The 15,167-nt window shown below is 50.9% G+C and overlaps 1 protein-coding gene across 1 annotated transcript in view; it reads right to left on the minus strand.

The window, feature by feature from the left end:
* Positions 1-764: 764 nt before the first annotated feature.
* LOC149444914 (uncharacterized) overlaps positions 765-15,167 on the minus strand; it is a 52,226-nt gene continuing 37,823 nt past the window's right edge. Inside the window, exon 6 of the mRNA XM_089654404.1 lies at positions 765-2,616. Within this exon, the coding sequence (XP_089510530.1) occupies positions 1,604-2,616 (1,013 nt within the window). The 3' untranslated portion in view covers positions 765-1,603. The remainder of the gene's footprint in view (positions 2,617-15,167) is intronic.

Raw genomic sequence — 15,167 nt, forward strand, 5'->3', positions numbered from 1 at the left:
TACTGAAGCAGAGTATGATCCCCTCCCTTCAGAGACTGGGCCCGCTGAACAGTATTCCAACATAACGACCCCAAACACACCTCCAAGACGACCATTGCCTTGCTAAAGAGGCTGACGGTAAAGTTGATGGACTGGCCAAGCATGTCTCCAGACCTAAACCCTATTGAGCATCTGTGGGGCATCCTCAAACGGAAGGTGGAGGAGCACAAGGTCTCTAATATCCACCAGCTCCGTGATGTTGTCATGGAGGAGTGGAAGAGGACTCCAGTGGCAACCTGTGAAGCTCTGGTGAACTCCATGCCCAAGAGGGTTGAGGCAGTGCTGGAAAATAATGGCGGTCACACAAAATATTGACACTTTGGGCCCAATTTGGACCTTGTCACTTAGGGGTGGACTCACTTTTGTTGCCAGCGGTTTAGACATTATTGGCTGTGTGTTGAGATATTTTGAGGGAACAGCAAATGTACATGTTATACAAGCTGTACACTGACTACGTCACATTGTAGCAAAGTGTCATTTCTTCAGTGTTGTCACATGAAAAGATAGAATCAAATATTTACAAAAATGTGAGGGGTGGACTCACTTCTGGGAGATACTGTATATAAATATCTACATTTTTACACTAGAAAATTACTTAGAGCCCCAAACATTATATATATATACATATATATATATATATATATATATATATATATATATTTAAGCAGAGGCCCTAGACCATAAATTGGTGGGTGTATTCCAAAGGCAATTTGTCTGGGAAAAAATACCCTTGAATAAATTTTATTGCTTACAAGTACAGTACAACACCGAATTTCTTGATAAAATATAAAAGATGATGTTATGCCGAGTAAATAGATACCTAATATGTCATGCTTTAAATGTGCGTATGCCTGTGGAACAGCTCCAAACTACGGTACCTAAAAATCTCCATAGGCAACGCTTTAAAAACCTTTACAGGTTTCCAGGTTAGAGTTACACAGGAGGTCTGGTGCTAGAATTATTGCTCTTGCTCTGATGTTCACGGTGATACCTCACATGTGTGGCGTGATCACCATTTACACATGTGTGACGGGCTTGCCATGGTCCAATCATTTTTTTTTCTTTAGCCCATGGTGCAGTGCACAAAAAGTAAACAAAAAATGCATGTGAACACATACAAAAAAAGTTCACTTAGGGTGTGTTTTTGGACCCCGACTCCCCCAGCGTGCAAGACTCCTGGAGGGGGTAAGAGACACTCAGGTCCACCTAGTCAAAAACCTCAGCGGACCCCTCTCCTCATGATCAGTTGAAGCCAACAAATGACTACTAGGTGGGAGGCTCTCCCAAAGACAGACACCCCAAGGCAGGGGAGGAAAGAACCTGACAGCCATACATACCCCCCTAGGCTTCAGGGTAGGCCCAAAGACCCACACCATATCCTCCACAGTCCAAGTACGGACCAAGTTGCAGTAGCAATGCCCTTGGAGCAAAAACAGCTAAGGAACTGAGAGTTAGTCCCCTTAAGTTTGAAGCTGCTGCCCATCACTGATGGTGATGAAACTTTTCTAGTCTATATCAGAATGCCTCAATGTGTGCTCTTTGATTTACAGTAATACTGCTTATCTCATTGAATGTTATCACTTTCGGTGCTGAAGGAACTGATGTGATCTAGTATGCACTTAGTACTACATGCCGACTCGTAAGCATGTGACTGCACAAAGTATTCAACAAAAGGAAGTGGAACCTCTCCCTTAGTCTCATACTCCTCCCTGTTCAAGATCTGGAAGTTAAGCCTTCGGTATAATGCAGGGTCGATGTTCCGGGTGTCCCGAATGGCTTCAAATAGTTTTATGAATACTGGAGCCAAGGGCTCAAATCCTGCTGTATCTGCGAGCCATTGGTTGTACTCCCATTGGTTCATTCCAAGGCGGTGAAGATATTTTAAGGGTATCCCAGAACTCTGGGTTTTTAAGACTTCTTCACGGGATTCTAAAAGCATTTCCTCTGGAGGAGGCAGCTGGCATTTACCCTCCAGGACAGACAGAAAAAACTGTGCCTGGCAATGAAACAATGGGAAAGGGATCACAATTTTGACAGCTCCGATGAAGCTCAGAGTAGGGTAGCGAGCATGAACAAGGTGCTTGTAGAGTGGAGGAAGATGACCCTGTTCCACTTGTGTTCCAACAACGTCTTCATCCTCCAACAAATCCATTCTGGGAAGGACCGATTTCACATTTAGTTTCTCAGAGGCTAGTTCGTCAAGCTTATCCATATTTTTTCTTGTCAACCTATCTCTCAGATCTGTCTTCTGGTTGACTATTACTTCACTTCCAGTCAACAAGAACGGGTAGTTATATTTATAACCGGTACAGAAAATCATAGTGTCTGCCATAATTTCTGTCCCATCTTCACAAATAAAAGTCGTGGAGGTAGCTCGAACCACTGGAGGCACCAAGGAGATGCTTTCTGGTGGGGTCCATTGAAGAGGAGGACCTCGGTGGCTAAGACTGACATGCTTAGCATATGAAGACATCTCCAGGGCAATATCAATTCCAGATGGTCCTGCACCCAGGATGACAACTGAACGGGAAGAGAAGACCTCTGGGTAGCGGTAATAATGGCTGTGCAACACTTGACCTGGAAAAAGGTGTGGAAATTACACAATGAAGTCTGCCATTTAATATTATTATAATGATCTTTTAATTTTTATCAGTTGAAATGCTTGGATTTTTAAAAAACTAGCCCAAAAATTCAAATGATCCTACTGTGCAAATCTGGTAACCACAGAAACATTGGAATGTCATTTCCTAGTCATGCCATTGGTCACTGTAGTATGAGTAAAGCACGCAGAACCTCCCACTTAGCACACAATTAAAACTCTGCTTCAGCCAAAATGTAATTAAAACAAAAGTTCAACCTGCTCATGTTTTACCTTTCCTGGTTCCTCCTTTCCCCCTCATCAACATGCTGTGGATTTCCACACAAGAATACGTTTTTCAAGATCTGTTAGCACTTATGACGATTGGTGGAATGTAGAGCGTGAAATTGTATTTCTTTGTATGAGGATTAAAGTGGTTGTAAACCCATTACATATACACATTGAAGTGACTGGTGATACACAGAGATAAAACAAATCCATCTACATACGTTGTACCTGTCTATCTGCAGTCTTCTCTTCTCTACATCTGTTCAGAGTGCTGAATTAAAAAGCTTGTATGAGAGTTCAGAAAAAAGGGGGAGGAGAGCTGAAGTTACTCTCTGCAGAGCTCAGGGAGGAGAGCTTTGAGAGCTGATAGGAGGAAAGAGACACACTCCCCTCCCCTTCACACAGCACACAGGAACAGAGCTGAGGCTGTCAATCTGCTGGAGCTCCCTCCCCTGTCACCATTTTTCTCTTGGTGTCAGGAAAACTTGTCAGAAGTGATTCACACTGATAGAGGAATGAAGCAGCAGACAGAAATTACACTTATTGCTCTTAATTGAGATAAGTACACACTATAGAGGGACACACTTTCTTCATTTTTCATGTATGAGGTTTACAACCACTTTAACCCCCCTGGAGGTATTCCCGAGTATAGCTTGGGGTTAACTTTCAGTACCAAAAGCGGTAACCCTGAGCTACACTCGGGAATACACTGCAGCTTTGCTCAGGGATTCCCTCTTGCACTTTCCTTGTCCTGCGCTCCCACGATGTCCCCCCTGCAACATCCCCGGATATCTCCTCCAGCCGATATCGGCATCCGTCTTCCGGGTTCTGTCCCCTGCGAGCGTCGGGACGTACGGGACATACAGGGAACGGAACCGGCAGGAGATTCAAAAATTTTAAAAGTGACATTCACTCAATACACTAAAATCACATAGTATAACATTCCTGTATCAAACCATTTCACATACATTTTGTCCCGAGTGCTTTGTCCGGCGCCCTGCCTGCATTTTTACTGTTCTTTCTGCCTGGAAACTGAGAAACGTCCATGGCGTCCAAAAAGCGTCCCTTTAGGTCAAAAGTGGTTTTAGACCGGCTAGAGAACAGCGATAGTAAATCAGAACCACTTGCAGAATTGAGTGATAATGATTCGTGGGGGAAATTCGTCATCAAACACTGAAAACGATTCTGCGACTGAGCTCAGCGATGTGCGAACTTGGCGCTCTATTTCAGATTTCAGTGTTTTTGGTTTGATTATATTATTGAATTAAATTTATTATTATATTATTATTTTTTACGATTACTTATTATATTATAATTTATGATTTCATGTTTCAAGTTTTATCATCCCCGGGATGTTTACTAGACTCTTGTTCGGACAGTTTTCAGTGAGTTATTACTAAGAATTACAGGCCTACAATAGAAAAAAAAAAAAGACATGTTTCCATGCAAAAAATGTACCACTTTGAGCACAGAAATACTGACATAATCAGACCGCTAGGGAGGTTAAGCAATATATGATAGCCTTAATATTAAATGCAATTTTATGGACTTTTTGTGATGATACAATTTTATTCATAAATAATGTATATCAGATACCTTAGTATTCAAATAATGGTGCCTAAAAAGTCCCACAAATATGTCAATTAGATTATTGATAGTAAAGAGAATTTCCTTAATTTAGGACAAAAAGTGATGAGAATAAGAGCCCTCTCACTAATTAGTTTTGATGAGCTTTTGGTGTTTAAAAAATGGTATAAAAATACATGAAATATTCTATGGAACTCTTCACACCAATGCGCTGTGGGTGTGGTGCATTTATAAAAGTCCTACATTCTGCATTTTTGGTGTATGTTTAGCCATTTGACTCCCAGGACAATTCTGACACATCTCACATATACAGTATCTCCCAGAAGTGAGTCCACTCCTCCCCTGGACTGTATACAATGTATGTATATATATATATATATATATATATATATATATATATATATATATATATATATAGTATCTCCCAGACGTGAGTCCACCCCTCAGATTTTTGTAAATATTTAATTCTATCTTTTCATGTGACAACACTGAACAAATGACACTTTGCTACAATGTGACATAGTCAGTGTACAGCTTGTATAACATGTAAATTTGCTGTATCCTCAAATAACTCAACACACAGCCATTAATGTCTAAACCGTTGGCAACAAAAGTGAGTCCACCCCTAAGTGACAAGGTACAAATTGGGCCCAACTAGCCATTTACCCTCCCCGATGTCATGTGACACATTAGAGTTACAAGGTCTCAGGTGTGAATGGGGAGCAGGTGTGTTAAATTTGGTGTTATCGCTCTCATTCTCTCATACTGGTCACTGGACATTCAGCATGGCACCTCATGGCAAAGAACTCTGAGGATCTGAAAAAAAGAATTGTTGCTCCACATAAAGATGGCCTAGGCCAGTGGTGGGCAACCTTTTTTTTCAACTGAGCCAAATCTCGCCAAAACCACGATTGAAATTTATTTTGAGACCCACATTTTTAAAACTGAAAATACATAGGATGGTACACTGTTTTTAGTTTCAATAAGTTTTTATAGTAATTCATCCCCCATAGTAATTCATCCCCCATATAGTAATTCATCCCCCATATAGTAATTCATCCCCCATATAGTAATTCATCCCCCATAGTAATTCATCCCCCATATAGTAATTCATCCCCCATAGTAATTCATCCCCCATATAGTAATTCATCCCCCATATAGTAATTAATCCCCCATATAGTAATTCATCCCCCATAGCAATTCATCCCCCATATAGTAATTCATCCCCCATAGTAATTCATCCCCCATATAGTAATTCATCCCCCATATAGTAATTCATCCCCCATAGTAATTCATCCCCCATATAGTAATTAATCCCCCATATAGTAATTCATCCCCCCATATAGTAATTCATCCCCCATATAGTAATTCATCCCCCATAGTAATTCATCCCCCATATAGTAATTCATCCCCCATAGTAATTCATCCCCCCTATAGTAATTCATCCCCCCTATAGTAATTCATCCCCCATAGTAATTCATCCCCCATACAGTAATTCATCCCCCCTATTAATTCATCCCTCATATAGTAGTAGTAAGTAAGTAGCAAGTAGTAAGCCAAGTCCCCCCTGTGTCAATTCACTTACCTTTGCTCCGCGCGTTCCTCTCGCCGTGTTCCCGCGCCGTTCTGGTCTTCAGGGCGGACTGTGAGAGGAGCCTAGCTCCTCTCACGTTCGTCACGCTGCCCCGCCTACACACATCCTGACAGCCAATCACTGGCTATCAGGATGTGAGTGGCAGCGAGACTGGCCAATCATTGCATTTGAGCGCGCTGCCCTGGCTGGTTTTTTTTGGATCACGCTGCAGAGTCCCTGCCGCCCGAGAGGAGGGAGGGGAGCGGGCTCCCGGCACACAAGAGCCGCATTAAAGCGTGTAAAGAGCCGCATGTGGCTCGCGAGCCGCGGCTTGCCGACCACTGGCCTAGGCTATAAGAAGATTGGCAAGACCCTGAAACTGAGCTGCAGCATGGTGGCCAAGACCATACAGCGGTTTAACAGGACAGGTTCCACTCAGAACAGGCCTCGCCATGGCAGACCAAAGAAGTTGAGTGCACGCGCTCAGCGTCATATCCACAGGTTGTCTTTGGGAAATAGACGTATGAGTGCTGACAACATTGATGCAGAAGTTGAAAGGTTGGAGGGCCAGCCTGTCAGTGCTCAGACCATACGCCGCACACTGCATCAAATTGGTCTGCATGGCTGTTGTCTCAGAAGGAAGCCTCTTCTAAAGATGATGCACAAGAAAGCCCACAAACAGTTTGCTGAAGACAAGCAGACTAAGGGCATGGATTACTGGAACCATGTCCTGTAGTCTGATGACACCAAGATCAACTGATTTGGTTCAGATGGTGTCAAGCGTGTGTGGTGGCAACCAGGTGCGGAGTGCAAAGACAAGTGTGTCTTGCCTACAGTCAAGCATGGCGATGGGAGTGTCATGGTCTTGGGCTGCATGAGGGCTGCCGGCACTGGGGAGATACAGTTCATTGAGCGAACCATGAATGCCAACATGTACTGTGACATACTGAAGCAGAGCATGACCCCTCCCTTCAGAGACTGGCCCGCTAAGCAGTATTCCAACATGATAACGACCCCAAACACACCTCCAAGACGACCACTGCCTTGCTAAAGAAGCTGACGGTAAAGTTGATGGACTGGCCAAGCATGTCTCCAGACCTAAACCCTATTGAGCATCTGTGGGGCATCCTCAAACGGAAGGTGGTGGAGCACAAGGTCTCTAACATCCTCCAGCTCCGTGATGTCATCATGGAGGAGTGGAAGAGGACTCCAGTGGCAACCTGTGAAGCTCTGGTGACCTCCATGCCCAAGAGGGTTAAGGAAGTGCTGGAAAATAATGGTGGCCACACAAAATATTGACACTTTGGGCCCAATTTGGAACATGTCACTTAGGGGTGGACTCACTTTTGTTGCCAGTGGTTTAAACATTAATGGCTGTGTGTTGAGATATGTTGAGGGGGGCGGCACATTTACATGTTATACAAGCTGTACACTCACTATGTCACATTGTAGCAAAGTGTCATTTCTTCAGTGTTGTCACATGAAAAGATAGAATCAAATATTTACAAAAATGTGAGGGGTGGTGTTAGGGATCCGGGTATGACCAGAAATGTGTGGACTGACACAGGGAAACGCAGGCTTCAGGTATAGTATAAAAAATACAATTTAATAAAGACTAAACAATACATAAACGCAGTGCAAGACTAAACATAAACACAGTGCAACCAAACCTCCAACAGATAACAATAAGAACAATACTAAACGTAGTCGGGCAGGCCAGGTCGGTAGCAAACGGGCAGGCAAGGTACAAGGAGCAGGCGGAAGAGTAGTCAGGAATAGCCGAGGTCAGGACAGGCAGAGTTCATGCAGAGTCACGATTAAAGCAGGATTAGGCAGGAAGCAGCCAGGATGCAGGTACAGGGGGCTCATGGGAAACATTACACCATGGCACTAACTGCAGGTCTGGCCATTCCTTAAATACACCTCCTGCAATCAGCTTCCAGTGATGGCTGATTACAGAAGTGAGCTTCTGGTTGCTGAGAGCACCCGCTGGCCAGCCCTGGTACTGTAGCCCACAAGGCAGGTGAGTCCCACCACCACTGGCAAGTCCATTCCTGACAGTACCCCCCCCCCTCAAGGAGCGGCCTCAGGATGCTCCAAACAGTTCATAATGGCCCAAATGTTCCACCGCCTGGGTCCGGCAACTGGCTGGACATCCCACTACCGGAATCAAGTAAGTGGCTGGGTCTCCTGCTGATAGGCCTATCTTTTTGCAGGAGACTGCAGGAAGGCAGATTGCTGGACACAGAATTTCCAGAAGCAGGCTGGGCATCAGGAGCTGGTACGTCAGGCTGGGCAGCAGGCAGAGGCACGTCAGGCTGGGCAGCAGGCAGAGGCACGTCAGGCTGGGCAGCAGGCAGAGGCACGTCAGGCTGGGCAGCAGGCACCGGGCCATCAGGCGAGGCAGCGGGCACCGGGCCATCAGGCAAGACAGCGTGCACCGGGTCGCCAAGCTCGACAGCGGGCACCGAGTCATCTGGCAAGACAGCGGGCACCGAGTCATCTGGCACGACAGCGGGCACCGAGTCATCTGGCACGACAGCGGGCAACGAGTCATCTGGCACGACAGCGGGTACCGAGTCATCTGGCACGACAGCGGGCACCGAGTCGTCTGGCAGAACGACGAGCACTGGGTCACCAAGCTCGACAGTAAGCACCGAGTCATCTGGCACAACAGCGGGCACTGGGTCACCAAGCTCGACAGCGGGCACTGAGTCATCTGGCACGACAGTGGGCACCGAGTCATCTGGCAGAACCACGGGCACTGGGTCACCAAGCTCGACATTAAGCACCGAGTCATCTGGCACGACAGCGGGCACTGGGTCACCAAGCTCAACAGCGGGCACCGAGTCATCTGGCACGACTGCGGGCACCGAGTCATCTGGCACGACAGCGGGCACCGAGTCATCTGGCAGAACCACGGGCACTGGGTCACCAAGCTCAACAGCGGGCACCGAGTCATCTGGCACGACAGCGGGCACAGAGTCATCTGGCACGACTGCGGGCATCGAGTCAACTGGCACGACAGCGGGCACCGAGTCAACTGGAATGACAGCAGGCACCGAGTCATCTGGCACGACAGCGGGCATCGGGTCACCAAGCTCAACAGCGGGCACCGAGTCATCTGGCACAACAGCGGGCAACGAGTCATCTGGCACAACAGGGGGCAACAAGTCATCTGGCACGACAGCGGGCACCGAGTCATCTGGCACGACAGCGGGCACCGAGTCAACTGGCAGAACGACGGGCACTGGGTCACCAAGCTCGACAGCGGGCACCGAGTCATCTGGCACAACAGCGGGCACCGAGTCATCTGGCACGACAGCGGGCACCGAGTCAACTGGCACGACAGCGGGCACCGAGTCACCAAGCTCAACAGCGGGCACTGAGTCATCTGGCACAACAGGGGGCAACGAGTCATCTGGCACGACAGCGGGCACCGAGTCATCTGGCACGACTGCGGGCATCGATTCAACTGGCACGATAGCGGGCACCGAGTCAACTGGAACGACAGCAGGCACCGTGTCATCTGGCACGACAGCGGGCACCGGGTCACCAAGCTCAACAGCGGGCACCGAGTCATCTGGCACAACAGCGGGCACCGAGTCATCTGGCACAACAGGGGGCAACAAGTCATCTGGCACGACAGCGGGCACCGAGTCATCTGGCACGACAGCGGGCACCGAGTCATCTGGCACGACAGCGGGCACCGAGTCATCTGGCACGACAGCGGGCACCGAGTCAACTGGCAGAACCACGGGCACTGGGTCACCAAGCTCGACAGTGGGCACAGAGTCATCTGGCACGACAGCAGGCACCAAGTCATCTGGCACGACAGCGGGCACCGAGTCAACTGGCACGACAGCGGGTACCGAGTCACCAAGCTCAACAGCAGGCACCGAGTCATCTGGCTCAACAGCAGGCACCGAGTCATCTGGCACGACAGGGGGCAACGAGTCATCTGGCACGACAGCGGGCACCGAGTCATCTGGCACGACAGCGGGCACCGAGTCATCTGGCAGAACCACGGGCATTGGGTCACCAAGCTCGACAGTGGGCACCGAGTCATCTGGCACGACAGCAGGCACCGAGTCATCTGGCACGACAGCGGGCACCGAGTCAACTGGCACGACAGCGGGTACCGAGTCACCAAGCTCAACAGCGGGCACCGAGTCATCTGGCACAACAGGGGGCAATGAGTCATCTGGCACGACAGCGGGCACCGAGTCATCTGGCACGACAGCGGGCACCGAGTCATCTGGCACGACAGCAGGCACCGAGTCATCTGGCACGACAGCGGGCACTGAGTCATCTGGCACGACAGCGGGCACCGAGTGAACTAGCACGACAGCGGGTACCGGGTCACCAAGCTCAACAGCGGGCACCGAGTCATCTGGCACAACAGCGGGCAACGAGTCATCTGGCACAACAGGGGGCAACAAGTCATCTGGCACGACAGGGGGCAACAAGTCATCTGGCACGACAGCGGGCACCGAGTCATCTGGCACGACAGCGGGCACCGAGTCATCTGGCAGAACCACGGGCACTGGGTCACCAAGCTCGACAGCGGGCACCGAGTCATCTGGTACGACAGCAGGCACCGAGTCATCTGGCACGACAGCGGGCACCAAGTCAACTGGCACGACAGCGGGCACCGAGTCAACTGGCATGACAGCGGGCACCGAGTCACCAAGCTCAACAGCGGGCACCGAGTCATCTGGCACAACAGCGTGCACCGAGTCATCTGGCACGACAGGGGGCAACGAGTCATCTGGCACGACAGCGGGCTCCGAGTCATCTGGCAGGACAGCGGGCACCGAGTCATCTGGCAGGAAGGCGGGCACCGAGTCATCTGGCACAACAGCGGGCACTGAGTCATCTGGCAGAACCACGGGCATTGGGTCACCAAGCTCGACAGCGGGCACCGAGTCATCTGGCACGACAGCAGGCACCGAGTCATCTGGCACAACAGCGGGCACCGAGTCAACTGGCACGACAGCGGGCACCGAGTCAACTGGCACGACAGCGGGCACCGAGTCAACTAGCAGAACAGCGGGCACCGAGTCATCTGGCACGACAGCGGGCACCGAGTCATCTGGCACGACAGCGGGCACCGAGTCAACTGGCACGACAGCGGGCACCGAGTCAACTGGCACGACAGCAGGCACCGAGTCATCTGGCACAACAGGGGGCAACGAGTCACCTGGCACGACAGCGGGCACCGAGTCATCTGGCACGACAGCGGGCACCGAGTCATCTGGCACGACAGCGGGCACCGAGTCATCTGGCAGAACCACGGGCATTGGGTCATCTGGCACAACAGCGGGCAAAAAGTCATCTGGCACAACAGGGGGCAACGAGTCATCTGGCACAACAGGGGGCAACAAGTCATCTGGTACGACAGCAGGCACCGAGTCATCTGGCACGACAGCGGGCACCAAGTCAACTGGCACGACAGCGGGCACCGAGTCAACTGGCACGACAGCGAGCACCGGGTCACCAAGCTCAACAGCGGGCACCGAGTCATCTGGCACAACAGCGGGCAACGAGTCATCTGGCACAACAGGGGGCAACAAGTCATCTGGCACGACAGCGGGCCCCGAGTCATCTGGCACGACAGCGGGCACCGAGTCATCTGGCACGACAGCGGGCACCGAGTCATCTGGCACAACAGCGGGCACCGAGTCATCTGGCACGACAGCGGGCCCCGAGTCATCTGGCACAACAGCGGGCACCGAGTCATCTGGCACGACAGCGGGCACCGAGTCATCTGGCAGAACCACGGGCACTGGGTCACCAAGCTCGACAGCGGGCACCGAGTCATCTGGCACGACAGCGGGCACCGAGTCAACTGGCACGACAGCGGGCACCGAGTCAACTGGCACGACAGCGGGCACCGAGTCACCAAGCTCAACAGCGGGCACTGAGTCATCTGGCACAACAGGGGGCAACGAGTCATCTGGCACGACAGCGGGCACCGAGTCATCTGGCACGACTGCGGGCATCGATTCAACTGGCACGACAGCGGGCACCGAGTCAACTGGAACGACAGCAGGCACCGTGTCATCTGGCACGACAGCGGGCACCGGGTCACCAAGCTCAACAGCGGGCACCGAGTCATCTGGCACAACAGCGGGCAACGAGTCATCTGGCACAACAGGGGGCAACAAGTCATCTGGCACGACAGCGGGCACCGAGTCATCTGGCACGACAGCGGGCACCAAGTCATCTGGCACGACAGCGGGCACCGAGTCATCTGGCACGACAGCGGGCACCGAGTCAACTGGCAGAACCACGGGCACTGGGTCACCAAGCTCGACAGTGGGCACCGAGTCATCTGGCACGACAGCAGGCACCGAGTCATCTGGCACGACAGCGGGCACCGAGTCAACTGGCACGACAGCGGGTCCCGAGTCACCAAGCTCAACAGCAGGCACCGAGTCATCTGGCACAACAGGGGGCAACGAGTCATCTGGCACGACAGCGGGCACCGAGTCATCTGGCAAGACAGCGGGCACCGAGTCATCTGGCATGACAGCGGGCACCGAGTCATCTGGCAGAACCACGGGCATTGGGTCACCAAGCTCGACAGTGGGCACCGAGTCATCTGGCACGACAGCAGGCACCGAGTCATCTGGCACGACAGCGGGCACCGAGTCATCTGGCACGACAGCGGGCACCGAGTCAACTGGCACGACAGCGGGCACCGAGTCAACTAGCAGAACAGCGGGCACCGGGTCAACTGGCAGAACAGCGGGCACCGAGTCTTCTGGCACAACGAGTCATCTGGCACAACAGGGGGCAACGAGTCATCTGGCACGACAGCAGGCACCGTGTCATCTGGCACGACAGCAGGCACCGAGTCATCTGGCACGACAGCGGGCACCGAGTCATCTGGCAGAACAGCGGGCACCGAGTCATCTGGCAGAACAGCGGGCACCGAATCATCTGGCACGACAGCGGGCACCGAGTCAACTGGCACAATAGCGGGCACCGAGTCAACTAGCAGAACAGCGGGCACCGGGTCAACTGGCAGAACAGCGGGCACCGAGTCATCTGGCACAACGAGTCATCTGGCACAACAGGGGGCAACGAGTCATCTGGCACGACAGCAGGCACCGAGTCATCTGGCAGGACAGCGGGCACCGAGTCATCTGGCAGAACAGCGGGCACCGAGTCATCTGGCAGAACAGCGGGCACCGGGTCATCAGGCGGGATCGGGTCATCAGGCCGGATCGGGTCATCAGGCTGGGTAGCGTACACTGGGTCATCAGGCATCAGGGCATCAGGCTGAAAAACGGAAGGCGGATTCTCGGACGGCAGGCTGACCGGTTTGGATACTGGCAGGATTGTACTGGTTGGAAAGAATTTTCGCTTCTTCCTGGTTTTAGTTACTGGAGCACTGTAAGTAGACGCAGGACTGTAAACAGATAGAGCAGCTGAAGACAGAGAAGAGCTGGGGGATGGAACAAAGGAGGGAGCAGTTGCTACAGAGGGCTTCTTTACAGGATTAAAGGCAGGATAGGTGCAGTGAGTGGGAACAGGGTACTGACATGTGGTAGATAGCAGGGTATACTGGGCTGGAACTGGAGGTGCTGTCGGGAATGCAGGAATAGAGCTTTGAAGAAATAGGTTAGAAGCAGGACTGGGTTTTTGCAAGCTGACTGAGGCTGGGTGTAACAAATCTGACCATGTCTGTAATACAGGTTGAACGAATCTCAACTTACACATAGCCTGTCTGACCAAAGACTGCACTGCGTTTATACAATCCCTAAGCACATGTGATGGACAAGCTGCATAATGCTCATGGAAGCAATCTGGATCATCCTCCAACAACCATACCAGTGATTCCACTTGATCTGCACTAAATGGGGGAAAAAATGTGGTCATCCCTGCTTCCAGGGGTACAGGACAAAGCCAACTCAGCACAAACCTGGATCAATGGCTACACCTCAGAAAACTCTGTTCCCCCGATCCACTAGTGAATGAGCAACCCGCATGCACTCTAGCAGCTGATCCCTGGCATACTTCTTCAGAATCTGATAGCCGTATACTCTGTCTTCCAAGACTAGCAGAGACAAGTACTCAACCTCCTTAGGATGCATCCTCCATCAACAACAAGCCAAGATGGCTTCCCTGTGTAGCCACTTCTGGTCAGGAATGGCCTTGGTGTTCTGTTAGGGATCCGGGTATGACCAGAAATGTGTGGACTGACACTGGGAAACACAGGCTTCAGGTATAGTATAAAAAATACAATTTATTAAAGACTAAACAATACATAAACGCAGTGCAAGACTAAACATAAACAGTGCAACCAAACCTCCAACAGATAACAATAAGAACAATACTAAACGTAGTCGGGCAGGCCAGGTCGGTAGCAAACGGGCAGGCAAGGTACAAGGAGCAGGCGGAAAAGTAGTCAGGAATAGCCGAGGTCAGGACAGGCAGAGTTCATGCAGAGTCAGGATTAAAGCAGGATCAGGCAAGAAGCAGCCAGGATGCAGGTACAGGGGGCTCATGGGAAACATTACACCATGGCACTAACTGCAGGTCTGGCCATTCCTTAAATACACCTCCTGCAATCAGCTTCAGGTGATGGCTGATTGCAGAAGTGAGCTTCTGGTTGCTGAGAGCACCCGCTGGTCAGCCCTGGTACCGCAGCCCACAAGGCAGGTGAGTCCCACCACCACTGACAAGTCCGTTCCTGACAGGTGGACTCACTTCTGGGAGATACTGCATGTAAATATCTACATTTTTATGCTAGAAAATTACTGAGAGCCCCAAACATTTTATATATACATATCATATATATATATATATATATATATATATATATATATATCTCTGCATACATATATTTATATATTTAAGCAGAGGCCCTAGACCAGCAATGGGCAAACTACGGCCCGGCGGACCTTTTAATCCGGCCCGCGGAGCGTGATACATTGGCTGTCAGGATGTGTGTAGGCAGGGCAGCGTGACGAATGTGAGGGGAGCTAGGCTCCTCTCACAGTCCGCCCTGAAGACCGGAACGGCGTGGGATACATTGGCTGTCAGGATGTGTGTAGGCGGGGCAGCGTGACGAACGTGAGGGGAGCTAGG

This window comes from Staurois parvus, unplaced genomic scaffold (genome assembly GCF_062004578.1).
Source record: "Staurois parvus isolate SC_StPar_1 unplaced genomic scaffold, SC_StPar_1.0 ptg000764l, whole genome shotgun sequence".
In the NCBI taxonomy this organism is placed as follows: Eukaryota; Metazoa; Chordata; class Amphibia; order Anura; family Ranidae; genus Staurois; species Staurois parvus.